This window comes from Camelus dromedarius, chromosome 30 (assembly GCF_036321535.1).
Source record: "Camelus dromedarius isolate mCamDro1 chromosome 30, mCamDro1.pat, whole genome shotgun sequence".
In the NCBI taxonomy this organism is placed as follows: Eukaryota; Metazoa; Chordata; class Mammalia; order Artiodactyla; family Camelidae; genus Camelus; species Camelus dromedarius.
In genome coordinates this window covers 12,052,510-12,073,480 of record NC_087465.1, presented here as the reverse complement: position 1 = coordinate 12,073,480, position 20,971 = coordinate 12,052,510, and the positions used below count along the sequence as shown (strand labels likewise).

General features: G+C 36.9%; 2 protein-coding genes across 14 annotated transcripts in view; one reads left to right on the top strand and one right to left on the bottom strand.

Moving 5' to 3' along the window:
• Positions 1-20,971, top strand: part of NCOA2 (nuclear receptor coactivator 2) — a 227,297-nt gene that overhangs the window by 28,599 nt on the left and 177,727 nt on the right. The gene's annotated exons all lie outside the window — the stretch shown is intronic.
• Positions 12,701-13,406, bottom strand: LOC135319678 (small ribosomal subunit protein eS7-like). Its single transcript, XM_064480866.1, has one exon. The coding sequence runs from the start codon at positions 13,316-13,318 to the stop codon at positions 12,722-12,724; it is 597 nt and encodes a 198-aa protein (XP_064336936.1). The 5' UTR covers positions 13,319-13,406; the 3' UTR covers positions 12,701-12,721.

Below are 20,971 nucleotides of genomic sequence, written 5' to 3'. Positions count from 1 at the left end.
CAAATGCTGTTATTTTGAATTTATTTCATTTCAAAACAGTATTCAGTGTCTTTTAATGAAGCACAGAAGCTGAAATAAGGTCAATGTTATAGAAGAGGCAAATAAGAATGGTTTTAAGAGTTTGTATTAAAGAAATAGCAATGGTTGAAGGGAAAAATCTGGGCTGCTAGTAACTGGCATTTATTTCTAAAAAAGAACATTTCCTGGTCACCCAAGGAGTTGGTATGGTGTTTTGAAGGTCATACATACAGTCAGAGATGATTGGGTTGCTTTTATTTTCCTTCAGGAGAACCACAGGAGATTTCTCTGCCATATCAGTTACAGATTGTTGTGTATAGATTTGGAGTATATTGATCACTATTCTGCATGGGTCTTTTGCCTTTGTGAACCTGTAGCACATTTTGGGGTACAGAGTGTCTCTTTTCTCAGAGCTTAAGGTCAGAGTTTTGACTCAGATTCCGCTAAAGTGTGTGAATTGTAGCCACTAGAGTTCCTGGGAACTCATCCTTGCTAAAATCAGAATTCTAGAAAAGAACAGGAAGCATTCAATAAGTATTCTAAGAATCCAAGGAACTTTTTTTTTAAACCAATGACTTTAATTTTGTATAGTAGTTTTTCTTGTTTTCTAAATTTTATTTGCAGACATGTACTCATGCAGGTAATGGAAATATAATTTTGAATCGAGTGCTTAGGGAAAAAGCCTTGTAATAAAGAGTTAAAACCTCTTTGATAGACAAAGCCCACTTGTAAGTTTTAGGTTGACAGCTATTGATTTTAAACACACATTTTTTTTTTTCTCACCAAAGCCCTTCAGTATTGGACTAAATATTTTAGTCTGCGCCCTTTCTTAGTAGGTTGTGTCTAAGGCCATATTGGAGGCAGTTCATGTGGAAACATTTACTATCCTTAATATTATTTCTTAGATTCCTAATTTATGTTAGATATTAAACAGCTTCTATAGAAGCTGTGGACCTGTCTTCTAAATGTGTCCCCTGTTAAGCACAGCCTACTTTGACTATCTATGTCCTCTCTAATCCACATCCCTCACTCTTTGGATACCACTTTTTCCCCTCAAGAATGTGGTCACAAGAGCATGGTCGTGGTAGAAGGGCTCTCAGGAGATCTTTGGAATGGGCATAGATTCTGTGTGGAGACCCAGAGTGGATCTTGTGGCTTTTGAGGGTAGACAGTGAAGAGAGTGCTGATGCTGGGAGGAGGGCCCCGGCCCAGGCTTCAGAAGCTCTGTTTAAAGCTCTTTTCCCAACAAGGTGCAGACTTGCACAATTCAGCTCAGTATGTGCTCATTGCATTCTTGGCCCCACTGCATCTCCCCTCTATCTTTCATTAAAATGAATGGTGGTTACTAAGGGGCTTTCACCTGATGATTTTCCTGGCTAATTAATATCTTTCTACATCTTTTTATTTGTCTCCTTTTATTGTCATATTGACTGATTTTTCCCTTTGCTTTTGTTCCTTTGTATTTCAAAAGAAAATTTAGAGAACTGTTCTGTTCTGCCACCAATAGTGGTTTCTGCAGGCAGAAGTAACATTGGTATCTCTAGTGTGGAATGCTTGAAAGGCATTTTAAAAATATTTATGCCTGTAATTGGAAAAAGGGCACCATAGGAAAATACGGAATTTGTGAACATTCTAGAAGTCCATAAGATGAGGGTGTTTTCCTGCGAAGGAATACTATGTGGACTGAAAAAGAATAGTATGCTATATAAGCTGACCTGGAATTAGATGTTTTAGAAACTATATAGATGTTCTGAGAAAGGTAAGAATGAGATTGGCTGTACGTAGAGAGTCCTTGTTTTCAACCAGAACAGGACTTCTTTCTATGAGCTTGTTCCTAACCGTGTGGTATCTGTTTTATGAAGTCATCTGTGGTATAAGTTGGGGTTCCATTCATTGGATTGAAGTGAACATATTTTTCTGTATCAGTTATTATTTATCCCTACTGGATAAGTATTTGCCTCAAATGAGATAATGTTGTTAAAATGGAAGAAAACTAGAAAATGTTAGACCAGCACAAGGTATTGGTAAGTAACCACATCATTCGACCATTGTACTGAAACCCTCCTAGGCGTGCAAGAAACACCTGTGACCACATCTGAGCACACAAACAAGACCATCTTCTGTACGACAGAATTCCTGTGCTGATAATGCACAGACACACACACACAGACACAGACACACACACACACACACACACACACACACACACACACACACACACACAGAGAAAACCCAAAACTCTGTTTACTTTATAGAACCTTCTGGTAGTTGCTGAATATTGCCTTAATGTCGGTTGGTGTAAAATCATTCTTTATTGTTGGGAAATGGAATAATAAAGTGGTCACAGAGCTTAGGCTGTGGTGTCAGACAAAGTGGGTTTCAAGGCTTAGCTCTTTCATTGATGGCCCTGTGACAGTAATTATCTGTGAGATTAACATACTGGCTTGAACTCTCATGTTCATTGTTGATAGCTGAGAGAGAGTATAGTAAAATAACTACTACTATTCGCATTTTCACACTTCAGCATTTATGGACTTCAATATTTATCATCTGCTTTAGTTCTTCAAGGTCTCTTGACGCTTTTTTTCTTCTATTTCCAGTTTATGCCATATTTTCTCTCCGAAAAACCGTAATTTTCCTTAAAAAGTCAGGATTGCTTTTATCGTCAAATTAAAGTTGATTAAACATTTTCCCCAAGTATTCTGTTTTTTGCTCATACTGTTTCTTTTTTTGCTCCCCTCCCCTCTCTGTATACTGTATTTGATGAATGAGTTTTTTAAGTTTGCCCTCAGTCTGAAATGTAAAACTTGAAAGTTTAAATGATAGCTGTTTTTCTAGCGTTTGGGGCTTGGCCACTGAGATTATTAAAACTGAGATAATTCATATTTTTCTCGGTCTTAGAGACTTGACCAAGTCACATCTGCTTTCAGTCCTTGTGTTTCTACCTGGAATGACTTCCGTATGGCAACACCTTTTCTCTTTATCATTTTTGTACTATTTTTTGAGTTTCTCTGTTTATGTTTTTCCTTTGATGAACCTAACAATATTGCATATAGTATTCAAGTGATGGAGAAAGGTTTATAATAGAGTGTTTTTTTCCCAGTACACTCCTGATGATGGTCAGCATTTCTCGACCTTGTATTGAGCATTTAAAATTTTTATAAATTAACATGCAGTACAATCCATTTTTAAAGTGTACAGTTCTGTGTGTTTTGACAAATACATACAGACAAATATATAGTCACATAACCACTATATATAGAGCAGTTCTGTTACCCCCAAATTTTCCTGCACTTCTTTTTAGTCAACCTCAACTGTCACCCTTTGTGCCTCACAAGCACTGGTATGTTTCTATAATTTTTGCCTTTTCTGGAATGTCCTATAAAGGCAGTCACACACTGTTGTGCATGTCAGTTCATTCCTTTTTATTACTGATAGTATTCCATAATATGGTTGTACCAGTTTATTTATCCATACATCAGTTGAAGGACATGCGGGTTGTTTCCAGGTTCTGGCAATTATGAATAAAGCTGCTGTAAACTTTTGCCCACAGATCATATGAACATAAATTTTCATTTCTCATAAATATCCAGGAGTGGGCTTGCCAGGTTGTGAGGTAGATTTAAATTTTTTTGTAACCTTGTTAAACATTATAAGAAATTGCCAAATAATTTTCCAAAGTGGCTGTCCCATTTTGCATTCCCACCAGCAACGTGTGAGTACCGGTTTCTCTGTATCCTCAGCAACACTTGGTATTGTCACTTTTTTTCTTCTTCAAACCCTTCAAATAAGTGTGTTGCAGTTTGAGTTTGCATTTTCCTGGTAACTAATGATGTTGAGCATGCTTTTGTGAGCTTATTCACCACATACGTAGATTCTTTGGTGAGGAGCCTGTTGAAATCTTTTGCTCATTAAAAAAAAAAAAATTGGTTTCTTATTATTGAGTTTTGAGAGTTCTTTATATATTTTGATCAGAAGTCTTTTATCAGATGTGTTGAGTTGTCAGTATTTTCTCCCAGCACGTGATTTGTTTTTTCATTTATCAATTTTTCTTTGATAGATGATTCTGAGCATTGATTTCAATCCTATACAAAAAAAAAAAAAGACTTCTTAAAAAGAGCATCTCAGTATGCCTGGGTGCATTATGTACTCCGTATGGTTTTGATTATCCTGTTGTTTCCCTTTTCTTTAACTTCTCTCTTCCTCCCTTCATCCCCCCAACACACACACACACACACACACACACACACACACACACACACACTCTCTCTCTCTCTCTCTCCCTCTCTCTCTCTCTCTCTCTCTCTCACTCTTTCTCCTTATTTATTTTTAAATTAGTTCCTTTAGAACAATACAGTAAATATCTATGCTCCAAAGAAATCAATCCTGTCACACTTACGTTTAACAGACTTTGAAACTGCAGCTGTATAGGGGAAATGAATTCTGTTCTCTGTCAAAATTGGAAAGGACTGCTTGTTTTAACAGCTACTGAAGATGGAAGCATTTATGCCATGGCCATATAGCTTGTCAAAACTGGATATGTTCCTGTGTTTAAAATATTTGGGATTTTCCAAAAGTTACCATTTCCTCTTGATTCTTCCTAAGGAGGGCTTGGTTTCTGATTACAGTTAACCCCTACTTCTCTGTTAAACTGAACAGAGTAAAATATTTAGCCCATTTACATAAATGTTTGAACTTTTTAACTATTGGCATTCCATTTGCAAATGGTAGACATTTAGAAATGTATTTACATATAATGGATTATTCTGGATTTCTGTATTAATGGAATAGGTTAGTTCTAAGCTCTGTAAAAATACATTTTTAGGGAAAGCTAAGGATAACAGCATATTCTGTTCTTTTCACATCAATAATAGGTGATAATATATTTCAAAAGGTCCTCATTTTTGTTCATTAAAGAGCTAGAATTTATATACACATACCTAAAATGAATTAGACTTTCATAGACATAATTTAATTTTTCCTGTTTGGTTGTATTCATATAGCTAAAGTTTTCATTGTAAATGTATGCTCTGTAGAGACAGTTTTTTTTAATATAGTTTTTATTTTAATGAAGAAGCTACTGTTAAAAACTGATACGAGGGTCAGCATAATTTTATTTAACAAAGCAAAGTTATTAGCAACAGTGGCTTTGGGCATAGAATTTTAATTTGATCTTAAATTTTTTTTTTTAATTTGGCCTTTCTTTTAAAAAAAAAGATGTGTTTGGCCAAAGGCCATTTTAGAATCAGTATTTTTAAAATAACATTTTTAATAATAAAGATTTTTCAATTCTCTGATCATGTGGAAATGAATGGTTTTGTGTTAACCCTGGCTTTTACACAGGTGTGTTGCAAGAAAACCTCATGGTGGGATGAAGTAACCATAAACATAAAATCTTCCAATGACCTCTTTTAAAGTCTCATGTACTATAATTAACTACCCTTTAAATATAAGGGTTCTGTTTGTACTGCTAATTAAATTCATAGTTAAGACTTGTAGGGCAGCATTTAATTTATGTGTTGTTTTGTCTTGGGACTTTTAATAACTTGAAAGGTGATATGAAGGTATAAATAGTGAATTTTCATTAAAATGTACTGGAAAAATACTTGCTGAATTCTCAGCTAGTAACAAATTTGTGTAAAAATTAAGCATGTAGCTAAAAGTGAGGACTCCAGATTTCTCATTTCCCTAGCTATCACTACTATTTTACTTTAGACTTTATGATTTACTCATCCACACTGATTTGACTTTAGAGATATTTAAAATGCATGAAAATTTGCTTGATTACATCAGGTATATTTATTTAGTGTGGAATGCTGACATACTCCAAATAAAAAATAACTTAACTGTATTTATTATAGTCAATTCAGAGTAGGGATGACTTCAACATATGTGTCTCAAAGTTTTTGTATCCATTCCTCTTTCCTAAAGAGATTCTAGAAAAATTTATTCCAGCAAAGTAAAGTTTAGTCTAGGAAGAGAAAAAGGCATGACAAGGAACTAGGAGAGGGGAGGACTACAGAATTAGGCAAGATAAAGTTAATCTACATGCAAAATGGAGTTTTAGGATAAGGTAGATGTATTTGAAATGCAAGTAAAATACAGAATGATAAGCACAATGTTGATTAGAAGAAAAGGATTTATTTAGTATTTAACAGTGTTGTGCAACCACTACCTCTCTAGTTCCAAAACATTTCATTAGTCCAAAGGAAACCTGTATCCATTAAACAGTTGCTTTCCCTGTCCCCACAGCCCCTGCAAACAGCAATCTGTGTTCTGTCTCCATGAATTACCTATTCTGGGCATTTCAGTATAAAAGGAGTCAGACAGTATATGACCTTTGATGTCTGGTTTCCTTTATCTAGCATAATGTTTTCAAGGTTCTTCCATGCTTTGGCATGTGTCAATAGTTTATTCCTTTTCATAGCTGAGTAATACTCCATTGTATGAATATACCACAGTTTGCCTGTCCATTCTTCCACTGGTGGACATTTGGGCTGTTTTCACCTTTTTCTATTTTAAATAGTGCTGCTATGAACATGTATGTGTACACCTACCTGTTTTTACTTTGTGGTGAATACCCAGGAGTGGGATGGTTGGATCCTATGGTAATTCTGTGTTTAACTTTTTGAGTGACCACCACACTGTTTTCTTTAGCAACTGCACCATTTTACATTCCCAGTAGCAGTGTATGGGGTTTTCTATTTCTCTACATCTTCACCAATATGACTGTCTTTTTGTGATTGTAGCCATCTCACTGGGTATGAAGTGGTACCTTATTGTGGTTTTGATTTGAATTTCCCTAGTGACCAGTGATATTGAACATCTTGTGGGCCTTTTATGAAGAAAAGTCTGTTCAAGTACTTTGCTCATTTTTTAGTTGGGTTTTTGTCTTTTTGTCATTAAGTTGTAATAGTTTTTTATATATTCTAGATACTAGGCCCTTATCAAATATATAATTTGCAAATATTTTTCTCCAATTTTGTAGGTTGTCTTTTCATTTTCTTGATAATATCCTTTGATGCACAAACATTTTAAATTTTGATGAAGTCCAATTTGTCTGTTTTTGCTTTTACTTTTGTTTTTGGTGCCAAATCCAAGGCCACAAAAGTTTACTACTATTTTTTCTTTTAAAGGTTTTATGGTTTTAGTTCTTTTTTTTTAACTTTTTTTTTATTCATTTATAATCATTTTACAATGTTGTATCAAATTCCAGTGTAGAGTACAATTTTTCAGTTATACATGAACATATATATATTCATTGTCACCTTTTTTTCTCCGTGAGCTACCATAAGATCTTGTATATATTTCCCTGTGCTATACAGTATAATCTTGTTTTATGGTTTTAGTTCTTAAAGATATATAGGTTGTTGATTCATTTTAGTTAATCTTTATATATGGTGTGAAGTAGGTGTCCACCTTCATTCTTTTGCATGTAGACATCCTGTTGCCTGTTGTCCCAGCACTATTTGTTGAGTGGACCAATCTTTTGAAATTCTTTTGAAATTCAATATTGTCTTGGCTATTTGGAGGGGCCCTTTGGAATTTCATATAAGTTGAGGATTGGTTCTTCAATGGCAGAAAAAAAATTATTGGAATTTTGATAGGAATTACATTGAATCAGTAGATCACTTTCGATAATACTGCCATTCTAACAATATTAAGATTCCAATCCATGAAAATAGGATGGCTTTCCATTTATTTAGGTCTTTAATTTCTTTAAGGAGTGTTTTGTAGTTTTCATTATAAAAACCTTTCACATGGTTGGTTAAATTTATTCCTAGTTATTTTATTTTGGATGCTATTATAAATGGAATTGTTTCTTAATTTTCTTTTCAGATTTTTCATTGCTGGTATACAGAAACAGTTGTTTTTTGTGCATCGATCTTGAGCTCTGGCAGAAGGGACATTTAAAATAAATTTTGAATGATAGCATTGATAGCCAATATAATGTGGGAGAAGTATATTCCAAGCACAGGGGACTCACTGAGCAGGCGTGTACTGAATGACCTTCATGTTTGGATAGTAGGGGAGAAAAGAAGAGCTGTACTGGGGGACAGCACACACATAATAACTCGACAAGGAAATAGATTTGAGACAACAAAATGCAGAGACAGGGCAGAGAAAGATGACTCTAATCTAGATTTAATGATGTTCCCTGTTCTGTGAACACAACTAGCCTTTTTAATCATGCCATCAAATATTGGATGTTAAATGAAGTAATAAATGTGAAAATACCTCAAAAACTGGAAAAGCGTCATACGAATGTAAGGAGAATTATTACTGCCGTGCTGTTGGTTTTTATTATCAGTCTGTCAGCTAGCAGGGAAGCCAGTTTGTTTTTAGGGACTTGGGTGTTAAAGGGTTAACCAGCAGGAAATTGTGACCTACTTGCTTTTAGGTAGGTCCCAAAATTACTTACTTATGACTATTAAACATGCTTTTAGTATTGAAATATGTAGTGTGTCAAACTTTCCAGCCTTTATTCTTCCCCCTTTCACATTTTAAACCAGTGGAACAGTAGTTTCTATAACAGAATTTTTTGTAATTGAGTTTCTCAGGAGTACAGCTGTTCGGGCAGCATTACTGCTCTGTGCTGCTAAAGAATGATTAGCTTAATGTTTTTGTTTGTGCTTCTACAGGAACATTTATTGGGAGGAAAAAGGAGATCAACTTTTAAAAACAGAGACTAAGGCCTTAAAATAATTCTCCTCTGTAGTCTTTCTAAATGCTAAGAAGGCAGGTAAAAATTATTATTGTAATTATATGTCTAGTCAGAGGAGTGTGGAAACGCTTGCCTCTGTGTAGAAGTAGTTTCATTTAAATGCAGCATTCCTCTGCTTCTGCTCAAGTGGAGATGACCCCTCAGGCCCATTCAGAATCACAGTAGAGGTCAGCACAGTTTGAAAACCTTCATGTTATTCGCCGAACTTTTGCATGATGTGTATGTAGGACAGAAGGATGAAGAAAGATTCTTTAGGATGGGGTGGCCAATTTAAGTTCCCACTGTCTTCCACCAGTTGTGTCTGTAGCAGATACTGCTGCTGACCGATAGCTTTTCTGCTGAATTTGGACATGGCCTTAGAAGGAAGCCTCCTCAGCCTCTGGCCCCAGGCAGGATTTCGGAGTCATTATGCCACAGGAACCTGCTAGCATCTTCCATCTGATAGAAGTTTGAAGAGGGTAGTCTGCTCTTCCTTTTATTCCTCCCTCTGTCCCCACTGCCCAAAATAGTGTCTGACACAAAGTACAGAGTCAGTAAATGTAAAAACAAGTCAACAAAAGGACAAATAACCATCTTAGAAGAGGTTGAAGACACTAACTTTGACTTTTGTTCAAGCATCAGAATCTGTTCTTCTTTAGGTGGCTGTTTGTGTGTTTTTATTAGCTTAGGTCAGCACAATCTGTCTTCTGATTTTGAATATTCTCACATGTTCTTCATACTGAGCATGGCTGATCTGGACATGTGCCACACATATGGTTGACATCTTATAGCAATAGAGAAAGAAGTGCATTTGATAGCTTGATCAGTGTTTGTTTCCCAATATATAATAGCTTAATTTTGTTGAATTTGTATTTAAAATATTACAGACAGTGTGCTAATAACTGCAATGTCAATGTGGATTAGACAGCTGACAAAGCAAACATTTGAGGACCAACATCTGTGCCAAAACACCTTTAACTACAGTAGGCTTTGATTGGCCTAATTTTTCCCATAAATAAAGTCATTATATTGGAACTGTTCTAGTCTCTGAGAATAATAAAACATCAGCTTTTCAAAATCTATGCTATGTGAAGGATAAACATCTTTTTCTACTCTTGTGTAAATAAAGTTCTGTTATTTTTAAAGATTGCTGTTAGGCAAACTATTTTACATGGAATCCTTTAGCATTAAGTAAGTGCTTGTTTTTATTATTAATATTAAACTCAATAATAATATTCATCTGAGAGTCAAGCATTTTTCCTGTAGATCCATTGTCAAGAGATTTTGTAACTGGGATTTAGAAACATTGTTCAATTTCATCAAAGATGGAGGCCTGGTGTCCCTCATCCCTGAACTGTTGGATTAGGGTTATGCCACATTTTAAAATGCATTTCGGATTACTGTGTAGTAGAACACAGTTATCCTGTGCTAAAGTAGCGCATTTACAAAGCTCATGTCTTTTGAGGAGTATGTTACTGCCTACAAAGGAGAAGGACCACACAGGTCACCTGTAAATTTTCTCCTAGAACTGCCTTTGGAAGAATCCATATGAAAAGACACAGGCTTCTTTCTAATTGATTTGTTAATGAGTATGAAATTTTTTCTTTCTAGCCTTTGAGAATAACCAAAACTAAAGCCCTATCAACAAAATATGAAAGTAAATAGTTATAAAGTTCAATCAGATTTATGATTTGGTGTTTGAAAACATCACACTGTTGTATAGGAATATTTAAAAATAACTGTTTAAATCATTTTTATAAAAGCAATGCCTTTACAATCTGAGAAAAGATGAAAATGACATGCATCTTCATAATATTTGTGATGCTTTATAATGCTTTTGAAATTACAGTTGAAACCTTTGTCATACCCTTGGGAGAGGGTAGATTGTGTAAATAAAGAGAGCAGTTCCTTTTTTTAAGAGGAGAAATGGTTTTCTTTCGATGGTTGCAGCAACATGATGGAATCCAGAGCTAAAGTCTTGGCAGGCATTGTGTGCAATTAAGGAGATTAAAAATGAAACTGACTTTTAAGTAGTTCTATGGTTAAATTACATTTACCATTTTTAATAGTTTATAAGGGTTAGTTTATTTATAAGACATATCTAAAGATCTTATTGAAGAGTTATGACGTATACAGAGGAATTAAATTAGAGGATAGTGCACAAGGTTACATAATCAAGTATACTTCAGTTGTGTGGGTCAGAGCATCATTACCTTAGAATTTTAGATACCAAGGTTAGCCGCTGTTATTGCTGCTGGTGAGTTTTTGTTAAGATGTGGACAATGTGGAGCATAGTGAAAAGAGATCCCACTGATAGAACACCAGCCAAGTGCTATGGAGGTTCTGTGATGAATGACATTTATGACTTCGGTCAAATCACTTAACTCTATAAACCTAAGAGAGTTTTTGAAATGTGTGTAAACATCATTTTTATCTCAAAGTTCTCTTCCATTCATTATGCTCAAAGAGATTCCCCAGACTCAAAAAAAAATTTTTTAAAGAAAAAGTCCTATCTAAACTCTGTTTAAGGATGGTTCAGGTTTTCTTAAACACCCAAGTTGGTTAAGTTGGTTGGTTTTCCTAAGTACGTTTTCTTTAATGGTAATAGACTGTCACTGTGATAACTTTAAGCTAGGTTTTGGTAGTTAATTGTTAAAAAGTATTTGTAAAGTACAATTTAATTTGCATTAATAGTTTGGATCTAATAACCTAATGTTTTCAAATTAGGATAAGTTTGAAGCTCTTAAAAGTAGTGCATGATTAAATATGAGAACATATTAAGTGTAGAGTGGTTTGAATTCTGTTATACCACTATTATGCATAGTAGCAAAATAGGCCTTTATGGGTGCTGTTGGCTATAAATGTGTCATTTACAAAGGATGATAAGATTGAGTCGGAAGCAAAAGTGGAGCTTTGGCCTGGTCAGCCACTTATAGGACAGTGTTCTGGAGATTGGGGAGTGTGAATGGTAAGTGGGTTGTAAAATTAATTTAGTGGGCTGTGACCAGCATTAATAATAGTGTGATAGATGAGAGTATATCACATGTAGTAATGCTAAATGCTGAAACTTTGGTTCCAGTTATTGTGTGTATTGGTTCATGATGTAAAATGTATTTCTTAACTGCCCTGCATCCTTACTATGAGCACTTACAGTTCATTCGAAGTGATAGGCGGTCAGTAAATATTTAACTGCACATGGTTTAATTTAGTAAGTTTACATAGGAAAAGCCTCAAAATAAAATCAGAAAAACTTCTAATACAAAATGACATTAGGAAAATTGATAGGACTTCCATGTTGTGCTGGGGGTGGTTTTGCTATATGCCTGTGACCTTCTTCAGTGTAGGGACTGTGTCTCATTTCGCTTTATGTCGGTGTGTAGGTTGGAAGAGCCTAATTCTCACAGTAAAAAGACCTGGGTTCCAATTTTGACTCTTGCCACATGTAAACTTTGGGATATTGGGCATTTTTTTTTCTGCATTCTGACCTTCACCCTTCTCATTTAAAAACAAGAATAATAGTACTTACCTCTGATTAAGTTACCACTGTACTATAAACACCAAGTACCCCAAGTACTTTGCCTGGACTATAGTAATTGCTTAATAAATATTTACTAAGTTAATTAAAAGGATATAAAAACATCACTGAATAATAGTGTTTATTTTAAAAATCTTTTTGAATTATCTTGGAAAAAGCATGAAATATAAGATTAATTAACAACAAAGTCCTACTATATAGCATAAGGAACTATATTCAATATCCTGTAATAAATCATAGTGGGAAAGAATATGAAAAATAATATATATATGCCTAACTGAATCACTTCCCTGTACGTCGGAAACTAACAACACTATAAATCAACAATACATCCATGAAAATATATAAATAAATAGAAGATTATTTGGATCACATGCTAGGGTAGAAATTCCTCATGACCTTTTGAAAAATTAGAAGCCCTGATTATAGAAGATAGCTTTTTTTTTTTGTGAATACTATTTTATTTAGTCATTTTTGTTTACAACTGAAACTGAAAATTCAAAATTAACATCCTTGCCCGTGAGCTTCTTATAGACACCAGAAAATGTTTCAACCTTTTGCTCCACGTTATTCTGCTGCGCTTTGTCCAAGTGCACCTTTATGAGCCGGCTGCCGTCCAGCTTCACGCGGATCCTCTTGCCCACTATTTCACTTGGGAAGGTCAGGTCCTCCAGGATGGCGTCATGCACGGCCATCAGCGTGCGGCTCCTGGGACCCTTTTGCTTATTTTTGGTTTGGCTTTTTCGAGTTGGCTTAGGCGGGATTCTTCTCTGAGCAATGAACATGACGTGCTTCCCGCTGAACTTTTTCTCCAACTCGCGCACCAGCCAGACCTGGATTTTCTGGAAAGATATCAGTTGAGGGACCGGGACGAAGATTATGATAGCTTTCCGACCACTGCCAACTTCAATTTCCTTGGCTGCCGTGATGTTCAGCTCCCGAAGCTGCGCCTTGAGGTCCGAGTTCATCTCCAGCTCCAGGAGGGCCTGGGAGATGCCGGACTTGAATTCGTCTGGCTTCTCACTATTGGGCTTCACGATCTTCGCACTGGAGCTGAACATGGCCTCGACCTTTGCGGAGCAGGCAGCACTGGCTGCCTCGGCTGACACTTGTGAAAAGGAAGATAGCTTTCTTTAAAAAGAAAAAAAACAAAAAAACAAAAAAAGGAAAAAAACTGCCTAATTAATAAAGAGTAATGTGCAAGATGTAAATTAGAAATTAAGTGGGCCAAAATCAAATCAAAGAGTTACTTGTAAAGATTAAAAATGAACCCAAATAAACCCTCTCAAGTGAAAAAACCCAGGTAAAGATTCATTAGTAATGTTTGGAACTGATTGATGTTCATGTGTAAATTACATACCCTGGGATGAAAAATAGGCATGGGTTTGGATGGAATCTTTACCTAAAATTTTGTTTAAAATTTAGAAGCCAACATAACTGTTGAAAGAATAGAATATTCTTGGCTTAATTAGCAAACAAATGCAGTCAGTCACTTGATAACAGTCGTTTACTCAATAGTTTCGAGAAAACAAATGAGTTACGGAGTTGTTGGCTAGAATGCATAACCTCTTACCCTTTATACCAATTATGTTACTATAAAGGTAGGTTGTCAGTATAGGTCTCATTATAAGAAGATTTGTAGAGGAGTCACAGAAAAGCTCATGTCAGCTGTTTTTGCTGTATTCTAATATTCTGGCATTTGAAACAAAAATATTACTGAATCTGGTTTTACAAAAGAAAAGCCTGCCTGATTGGTATACTGGAGTTATTTTAGGGGATTATTGGAGTATGTTGGTGAGAGAGAAATAGAAAAGATGATTTATGTAAGCTTTATAAAAACTTTATAGGTTCTAATCCAAAAGGAATAAAATGTTTTGTGTTCCTGTAAGATGGAGAAGTGTTTATTCATGAAGTCACATTGGCCTGGAAACAGGAAGTGAATGTTGGTTGTGAACTGTCACTTCTCTAGAGGAGAAAGTTTTTTTCCCAAATATTTTATGGTTTCCCAAGGAATTGGTGGTGCTAGTACTAACCTCATTTTCTATTTTTATAAATTGTGTAAAGAGGGGCATGTACAGTCAATTTTGACCTTTTTTTGAGTAATGAAATACTCCAGGAACAAAACCTAATTGCAGATTATGAGTGAAGGAAGTGTGGGATACTGTTCAGTGGTCTGTTTAGGGGAAAATCGTATGAATTACATTTATTAACTTAGGAGTCCTGAATTTACTTAAGACCAGGGTAAGAATCTATCCGCTGTGGTAGAAGATTCTCTGTAGATACTGTGCTAAGAACATCAATAATATGTCAGTAATAAGCTAGGCATTCTTTGGAAGAGTGTGGGAACAGCATGTTGTCTTGCCATTGTACAAAATCATGCTTTATACACACCCAAGATAAAAGCTATATGTTGTTCTGTTAATTAAAAATAATGAAGTATCTGGACTTACAGCAGTATACTATAAATATTTATTCCTTACAGCATTAATACCGAGGAAGGAGGAGGATATAATTGAAGTTATTATAAAATGGGATCTTGAATAAATTCCTCAAATTCCATCATGCTAGAATTGAGGGTGGGGTAAGAGTGCTTCTAGGAATTTTGTGAGTCAGTTTTAGGATAATGAAGAATTCTTGTATATTAGAGAGTAAACTTGTGGAAATTAGTACCACCACGATGGAGTACAGATTGAAAAAAAATCATGAAAATTAAATTCACAGATGATATACACAAAATAGATATTAAAGAAAATTTGAGATGGCTAGAATCTAGTTTTTCCTTTTCAAAAATGACGTGAAGGTTTTCCTTAGTATCAAATGGAATTCAGGATTGAATGAAATGCTGACCTGACTGCACATGCAGTCACTTTTCCTGTTAAAATTTGGGATGTGGAGTTGTCCTGACTGGAGACCACCCAGAGTGATGGCCAGCCTCGGGGTGGCCTTTATCAGGTCACGGAAGTCCCCATTGCCAGTAGTTTATGTTTTCTTTTTAATTTGTATTTAGTGATATGATCATATGGTTTTGCTTATTTTATATCTTAAGGGATAGCAGGTAAAAGTCCATCTTTAATGGTTACTACAGGCTTTCAATTTATTCTTGAGGCAAGTTTGATAATGCGTATTTTTCTAGAATGTTATCCATTCTGCGCTATTTTCAGCTATTGACAGAACTGCTCATTGTTTTCTTTTATGATAATTAAAAGTCTCTGCTATATCTGTAGCTATAATTATGTCCTCCAGAGTTCTTTTTGCAATGTTTTTTTTGGTCTTTATTTTCTTGACATCACATTTTTAAAGTAGGGACTTCACTGTTTATTCATCATTTTACCTCTCGTCTAATGCTCACATGGGACGCGCCCCACTAACTCCTATTGAACTGAACTGAGCTTGGCTTCAGTTCTTCCATGTCTCTGGCCAATACTGCGATCCATTGCTAGCTTTTCTTCCCCTTTTCCCTCCATGCCCCGCAGGTAGGAATTTTCAAACTTTCGCCCTCCTCTGCCAGTATGCCCTTTTTATGAGTGATTTCATCCAATCCAAGCTTTTTGCCATCGCCTTTATTAGATGGCTCCCAAATTTATAACCTGAGCCTGACCTTTCTTCTAAGCTGTAACTGCTTGCTTGGCATTTCTCCCGGGGTGTCTTGCTTACACCTTCCCTGCAGCACAACCAGAGTGAAACTCCTGACTTCCCTCCACCCAGACCAGTTCTCCCTCCAGGTTGCCTGGTTTCTGTTAATTGGCACTGCTACTCATCCAGGCTCAAAACACTAGTTGCTTTGACTCTTTCTTGCAAGCTCTGTGCAGCCTACCCTCACAGTGTCATACAACGTGACAACCCCATGATTCCTTCCGTCACCACCTGCACTCAGACCCTCAGTGCTTGGTACCTGGATGATTGTAACACCCGCCTGTCCTTTTGGCTGAGTCCCGTTTATCTTCCACACTGACTTAGGGTTCAGCCTGCACGGCGGTCAGACCACTCTGTAGCCTCAGGTGCCTTGGTTCTGCCCACCGCCTTCTCGACTAGGTCCAAGCCCCTTAGCTTTCTGGGTCTCCTGCAGTAGTGCCCCAACATTCCTTCCCTGGTTTGTCTCCCTTCCTGCCTCACCCATATTGTATTTGGGCCTGAGTGTCCCACCTCTGTTCTGCATTCTTGAGTTTTTACTTAGCTGTTTGCTCTCCAGTGAGCACCCTCTCCCTCATCTCCGCCTATAGAAGGGAAGCGTGTCAAGGGCGATCTGGCACGTTCCCCACTAGCTGTGGTGCCCCGCAGAAGGCTTCTCTTTGTTGTTTCCAGGGCACTTCTCTTGCTTTGTATTGTGGCCATGTGGGTCCTTGCTTAATATCTCCTACTCGATTTTAAGCTCCTAGTGGGTAAGAACCACTTCTGACTCTGCTTTTTCTTTTTCATTGACGCAGGTGTTAGCACACTCAGCAAATACTGATTGAAAATGATTAAATGATTACAGTTGTTTATAGTTTCCTTCAGTGAAACGTCTTACACTGTCTTCCTAAGATGTTTAACTCCTCCAGTGTGAATTAACAATACAGAAGTACCGTCAAGGTAGCCTTTCTAGAGATAGGCGAGTGTCTGAGTCACGCTCCTCCAAGACTGATGCTTCCTCACAGGTGCGGGCTCTGTAGCGGGATGAAGCCCTGTGGGAAGTGAGTCCAGAGGCATCGCCATAGTGACCTTGATTGGTTTCTGATCTAGTAACAAGGCTAGATATTTGCATATTTCTTTTAAGTAAAAGATGAGTTAAGTATCATTCATGAGTGGTTGAAATGATGGTATTTTAAATTTTAAGATAAAAGTTACTGTATGTGAATTCATTATGGATGTAGGCAGTATATCACTATTTGTATTTCTTAATCTATAGAATCAAGATGATTAAAAAGAAGAGATTAAATTTTATTCATACTAAAGAAAACCATTTTGTCCAATTTAATGTGAATCTGCCAGTATATTTTACATGAGAGGTATTGGGAAAGATGAAAATCATGTTTTTGTAGTTGAAAAATCATAGTTAACCTGTCCATTAGCCTGTCAACAAATTAAGTTTATGAAATTCCATCATGATAAAAGATTTGGGGATACACTGAACAGACGTACATAGGAAAATTAGATTAAGCATTAATTTGCTACCATTTTTAAAAATTTAGTTTATGTTCATTCTATCATCTTAAGTACAGAGGTGGACTCACCAGCCTCGTCTTTTCCTGTAGTGTCCACTCCTGCCTCCCTCTGTTGTCCAAAGATCTGTTCTGAGTTCTCAGTATGATCTAGGCCCTGGGCTAGCAACCAGCAGGGCAGCGGTGAATAATGCAGACCCAGAAGCTGCCTGCTTGGTGCTTCTAGTCCAGTGAGGCTTTTGGATGTAGACATACAGTAAACAAAGTTCCTTATTTTGCAAAAGAACATAATTTCTTATGATGGAGTTAATCTTTTTAAAGGAAAAAAAGCAGGCAGCTTATGTTAAGATTGATAATCATTTCAACAATAGTCAGAATTTTAAGCTTTAGCAATATAAAACTGCTGCCCTCTGTGCAGACACAGGCCTGATCTGAGTCTCGGTTTGCTTATCTCTGTAAATAGAGATGTTAGGAGAAGGAGAAGTAATTAATGTGTAGCAAGCACTTTGATATTTATGCCCAGTGGCTGTAAACAGTTATTAAAAAGTCATTGAACAGGTCAGAATGGCAGGTGCAGTGGTGTGGCCAGAGCGAGGGCCGGAAAAGCAGGATCTTGGCAGCTTTGGAGAAGGAGATACATGTAAAATGTTCTACTCCTGACTAAACATTTTATTATTAAATGATTACAGTTAGGATTCCATCAGTATATTTCTGTACATCTCAAAATGTCACAACAAACAAAATATGTTCTGTGTTTGAACACAGATAAATTGATAATTTCGTGTATAGACAGTAGAATGGATTCTCATTCCCCGTAGTAAAGGTAACTCTCTTAGAAGGAGGTGTCATTTCATGAAAAGGCAGCAAAGCAAGCACTGCAGTTCTGTGTATTTGGATTAGAGCAGTGGGGTTGGAGTGGGAGCTGCAGTTGGTGTGGGGAGAGGTTGTTGGACGTGGAGCCCTGCTTCTCACTCCCTGTTCATCCCAGGGGCTCTGCTGCTGCTCGCTGGCTGTGTGAACTGGAAGTTACTTTTTCTCCATCCTTTGGCAGTATTTCACCTTAGGCAAATCACCTGGAGTTTTTGGCCTCACTTAAAAATTTTTGAGGGTGTTGGAGATCTCTTTTGAGTCCTGGTGAATATTAATAATAAAAAATAATGTGTGTTTTGGAGAGTAGTAGCAGCAAATACTATGCAAAGTAAGTTGGCGTTTATCATAGATCCTTTGTGAGAGGGATTTAATGCTTGTGCTGCATTTAGGAGTTTAGGAGTTCAGATTAGCTTAAAACAAATCTAAATTATGAGTGATTCATCATTTTAATAGGATTTTACAGGATACTTAGAATGGGTCCAAGCACTATGTGTATTTCTGTAAGTCAAGGTTTTGGTTGCTATCAAACTGCTACTGTTCATTGTTTTTGTGCTGACTGGTTTTTGTAGCCCCCTGTCTGCCCTTGTAGAGAGAAAAAGTACCCATTAGGGTAGTAGTTGGGTGCATGTGCTGTTAATCCAAGTATACTTCTTACAAAATGCTTTGAAATTTTATCTGGCTGAAAAATCCTATTTCTAAATTTGAAGACAACTTTTGAGCAGAGAAAAAACTTATAAACCATGCATGGCACATTTACAAATTCTTTGGAAAAACTGTCTGTGATTTGGAGTAATTATTTATCCCCAGATCTCCATATGTCACACATTGCCTTTTTACCCCTGGGGAGTAACCAGATTGCATTATTTGTGATCCTTTGGAGTTGTATGAAATGATAATTTAACTCTTCAGATGTGGTTAATCTACAGGCTCTGCTTCCTAACTATTAACATACAGGGCATGACAGGCTTAACTGTTTCCAGGTGTGACTGAAGAACTTGGACGGCAAATTGCTCGATTATCTCGGCCGCTGTAATTTACTAGAAAACTGCAGCTTTGGCATCAGCAGTTAGAAAGGAGTATGTTAACATTAACTACACTTGAGACACATTTTACATGACATAAACTGTCTTTTTGAGACAGTTAAGTGTTTATTTTTTATAATACTATTTAGAACTCCGTTTTGTCTTTTGAATAGTTGAAGTTTTGCTAATGAGCAGGCCCTGATTTACATAAGCTAGATGTGTTTTGTGCAGCTTCCTACAGTTTGGTGGTTCACTCCCCTGATCTACATAAGCTAGATGTGTTTTGTGTAGCTTCCTACAGTTTGGAAGTTTGCTCCCCGGATCTGTCACCCGCTGCTGGAACCTTTTCTCCCCTCATTCCCACTTAACTCTGCCTTGGTCCAGAGAGCAGCTAGCATCTTCCCTCCATGCCCAGCTTCTCCCAGTTCCTGGAATGGAGTCTCCTTTGCCTCCAGAAAGGATGCACCACTGATCAGGGCATAAGAGGGCCCACTTACCACTCTTGTTGTTATTAGCAGTAAAAATTCTTAGAGATCCTGAGGGTTTATTGTTAAGGAGGACATAGAGAGGCTACGTTCTGTTCTGTAGCTGTTCTGTTCTGTAGCCGGCCAGAGGAGGAGTGAAGTTCTGGGCAGAGGTGAGATGAGTTGAAGAGGCCCCAGGCTGGTGAGCTCTGTTGCACTCACCATCCTTGGCCATTGCTGTCTTCCCTCAAGCTCAAAGTGCCCAGTCCTCATCCTGATCTTGAGCCACCTTCACACCTTCCCCGCCACTTCCTGCCCCTTCATCTTCCCTAGACCATCTCCTCCATCTCCAGCATGCCTCCCCTCTGGCCCTGCGGGGACCCCTGTCCACTCAGTGGGAGACACAGCCTTCTCCCCTTCTGTCCAGTGGTGGACAGGCTGGTCCTGGCCTCTGTCCACTGCAGCGAGCTGGAGGGTAGGGGCTTCCTGACACCCCCAATGGGGAGTCTGAATTTTCGTATTGGAATGTTTTTATTCATGCCAGTTAGCTTTTACAGAACTATAAATATAAACTAGAATATATGGATTAAAAAGGCTTTTGTTGCTAGTCTGAGGACCTGATAACCATTTATAGCATTGCTCATAAGAGAGAGTGTCCCAGGTTCCAAACAGCCAGTCCTAAAATGGGGGTTTGAAAGACATTTTTCTAGAAAGATAATTTTCTCTTGTAAAACTCATATTAACTGTTCTTTCATTTTTTCTTAACCCTAAATTCAAATGAAAGCTTCATTAAGATTCAGATTCTTAATGAAAGAGAAGATGGAGTCTTTTGTCCTCAGCATTTCAGCTTGGTCACCCATATTAATGTGCCAGCGTAAATCATCACTGATTCTTGAATTTTGGGATTATCTTTGCGATAGTGATGGTATGGAAAGATCCATCCATTATTTAAGTTATTGGTGACATTCTAGAAGTGTGTTATGCATGGCAGAAAGATAAGGACCAGAAAGGGTATAAGTAGAGACTTCACACTGATTTATTTATGAAAACATAAATTTTAAAGGAAAATGTGATTTGAGGCATTGAGTAAACTACAATTCTACTAGTGACTTTGTGCTCTGAAAATTGTTTACTAACCGGTGGGATTATAACCAGAGGCATTTGCTAATGTATTTGCAGAGACTGCTGAAATAATTCAGATTTATTGACCATAAGAGGAT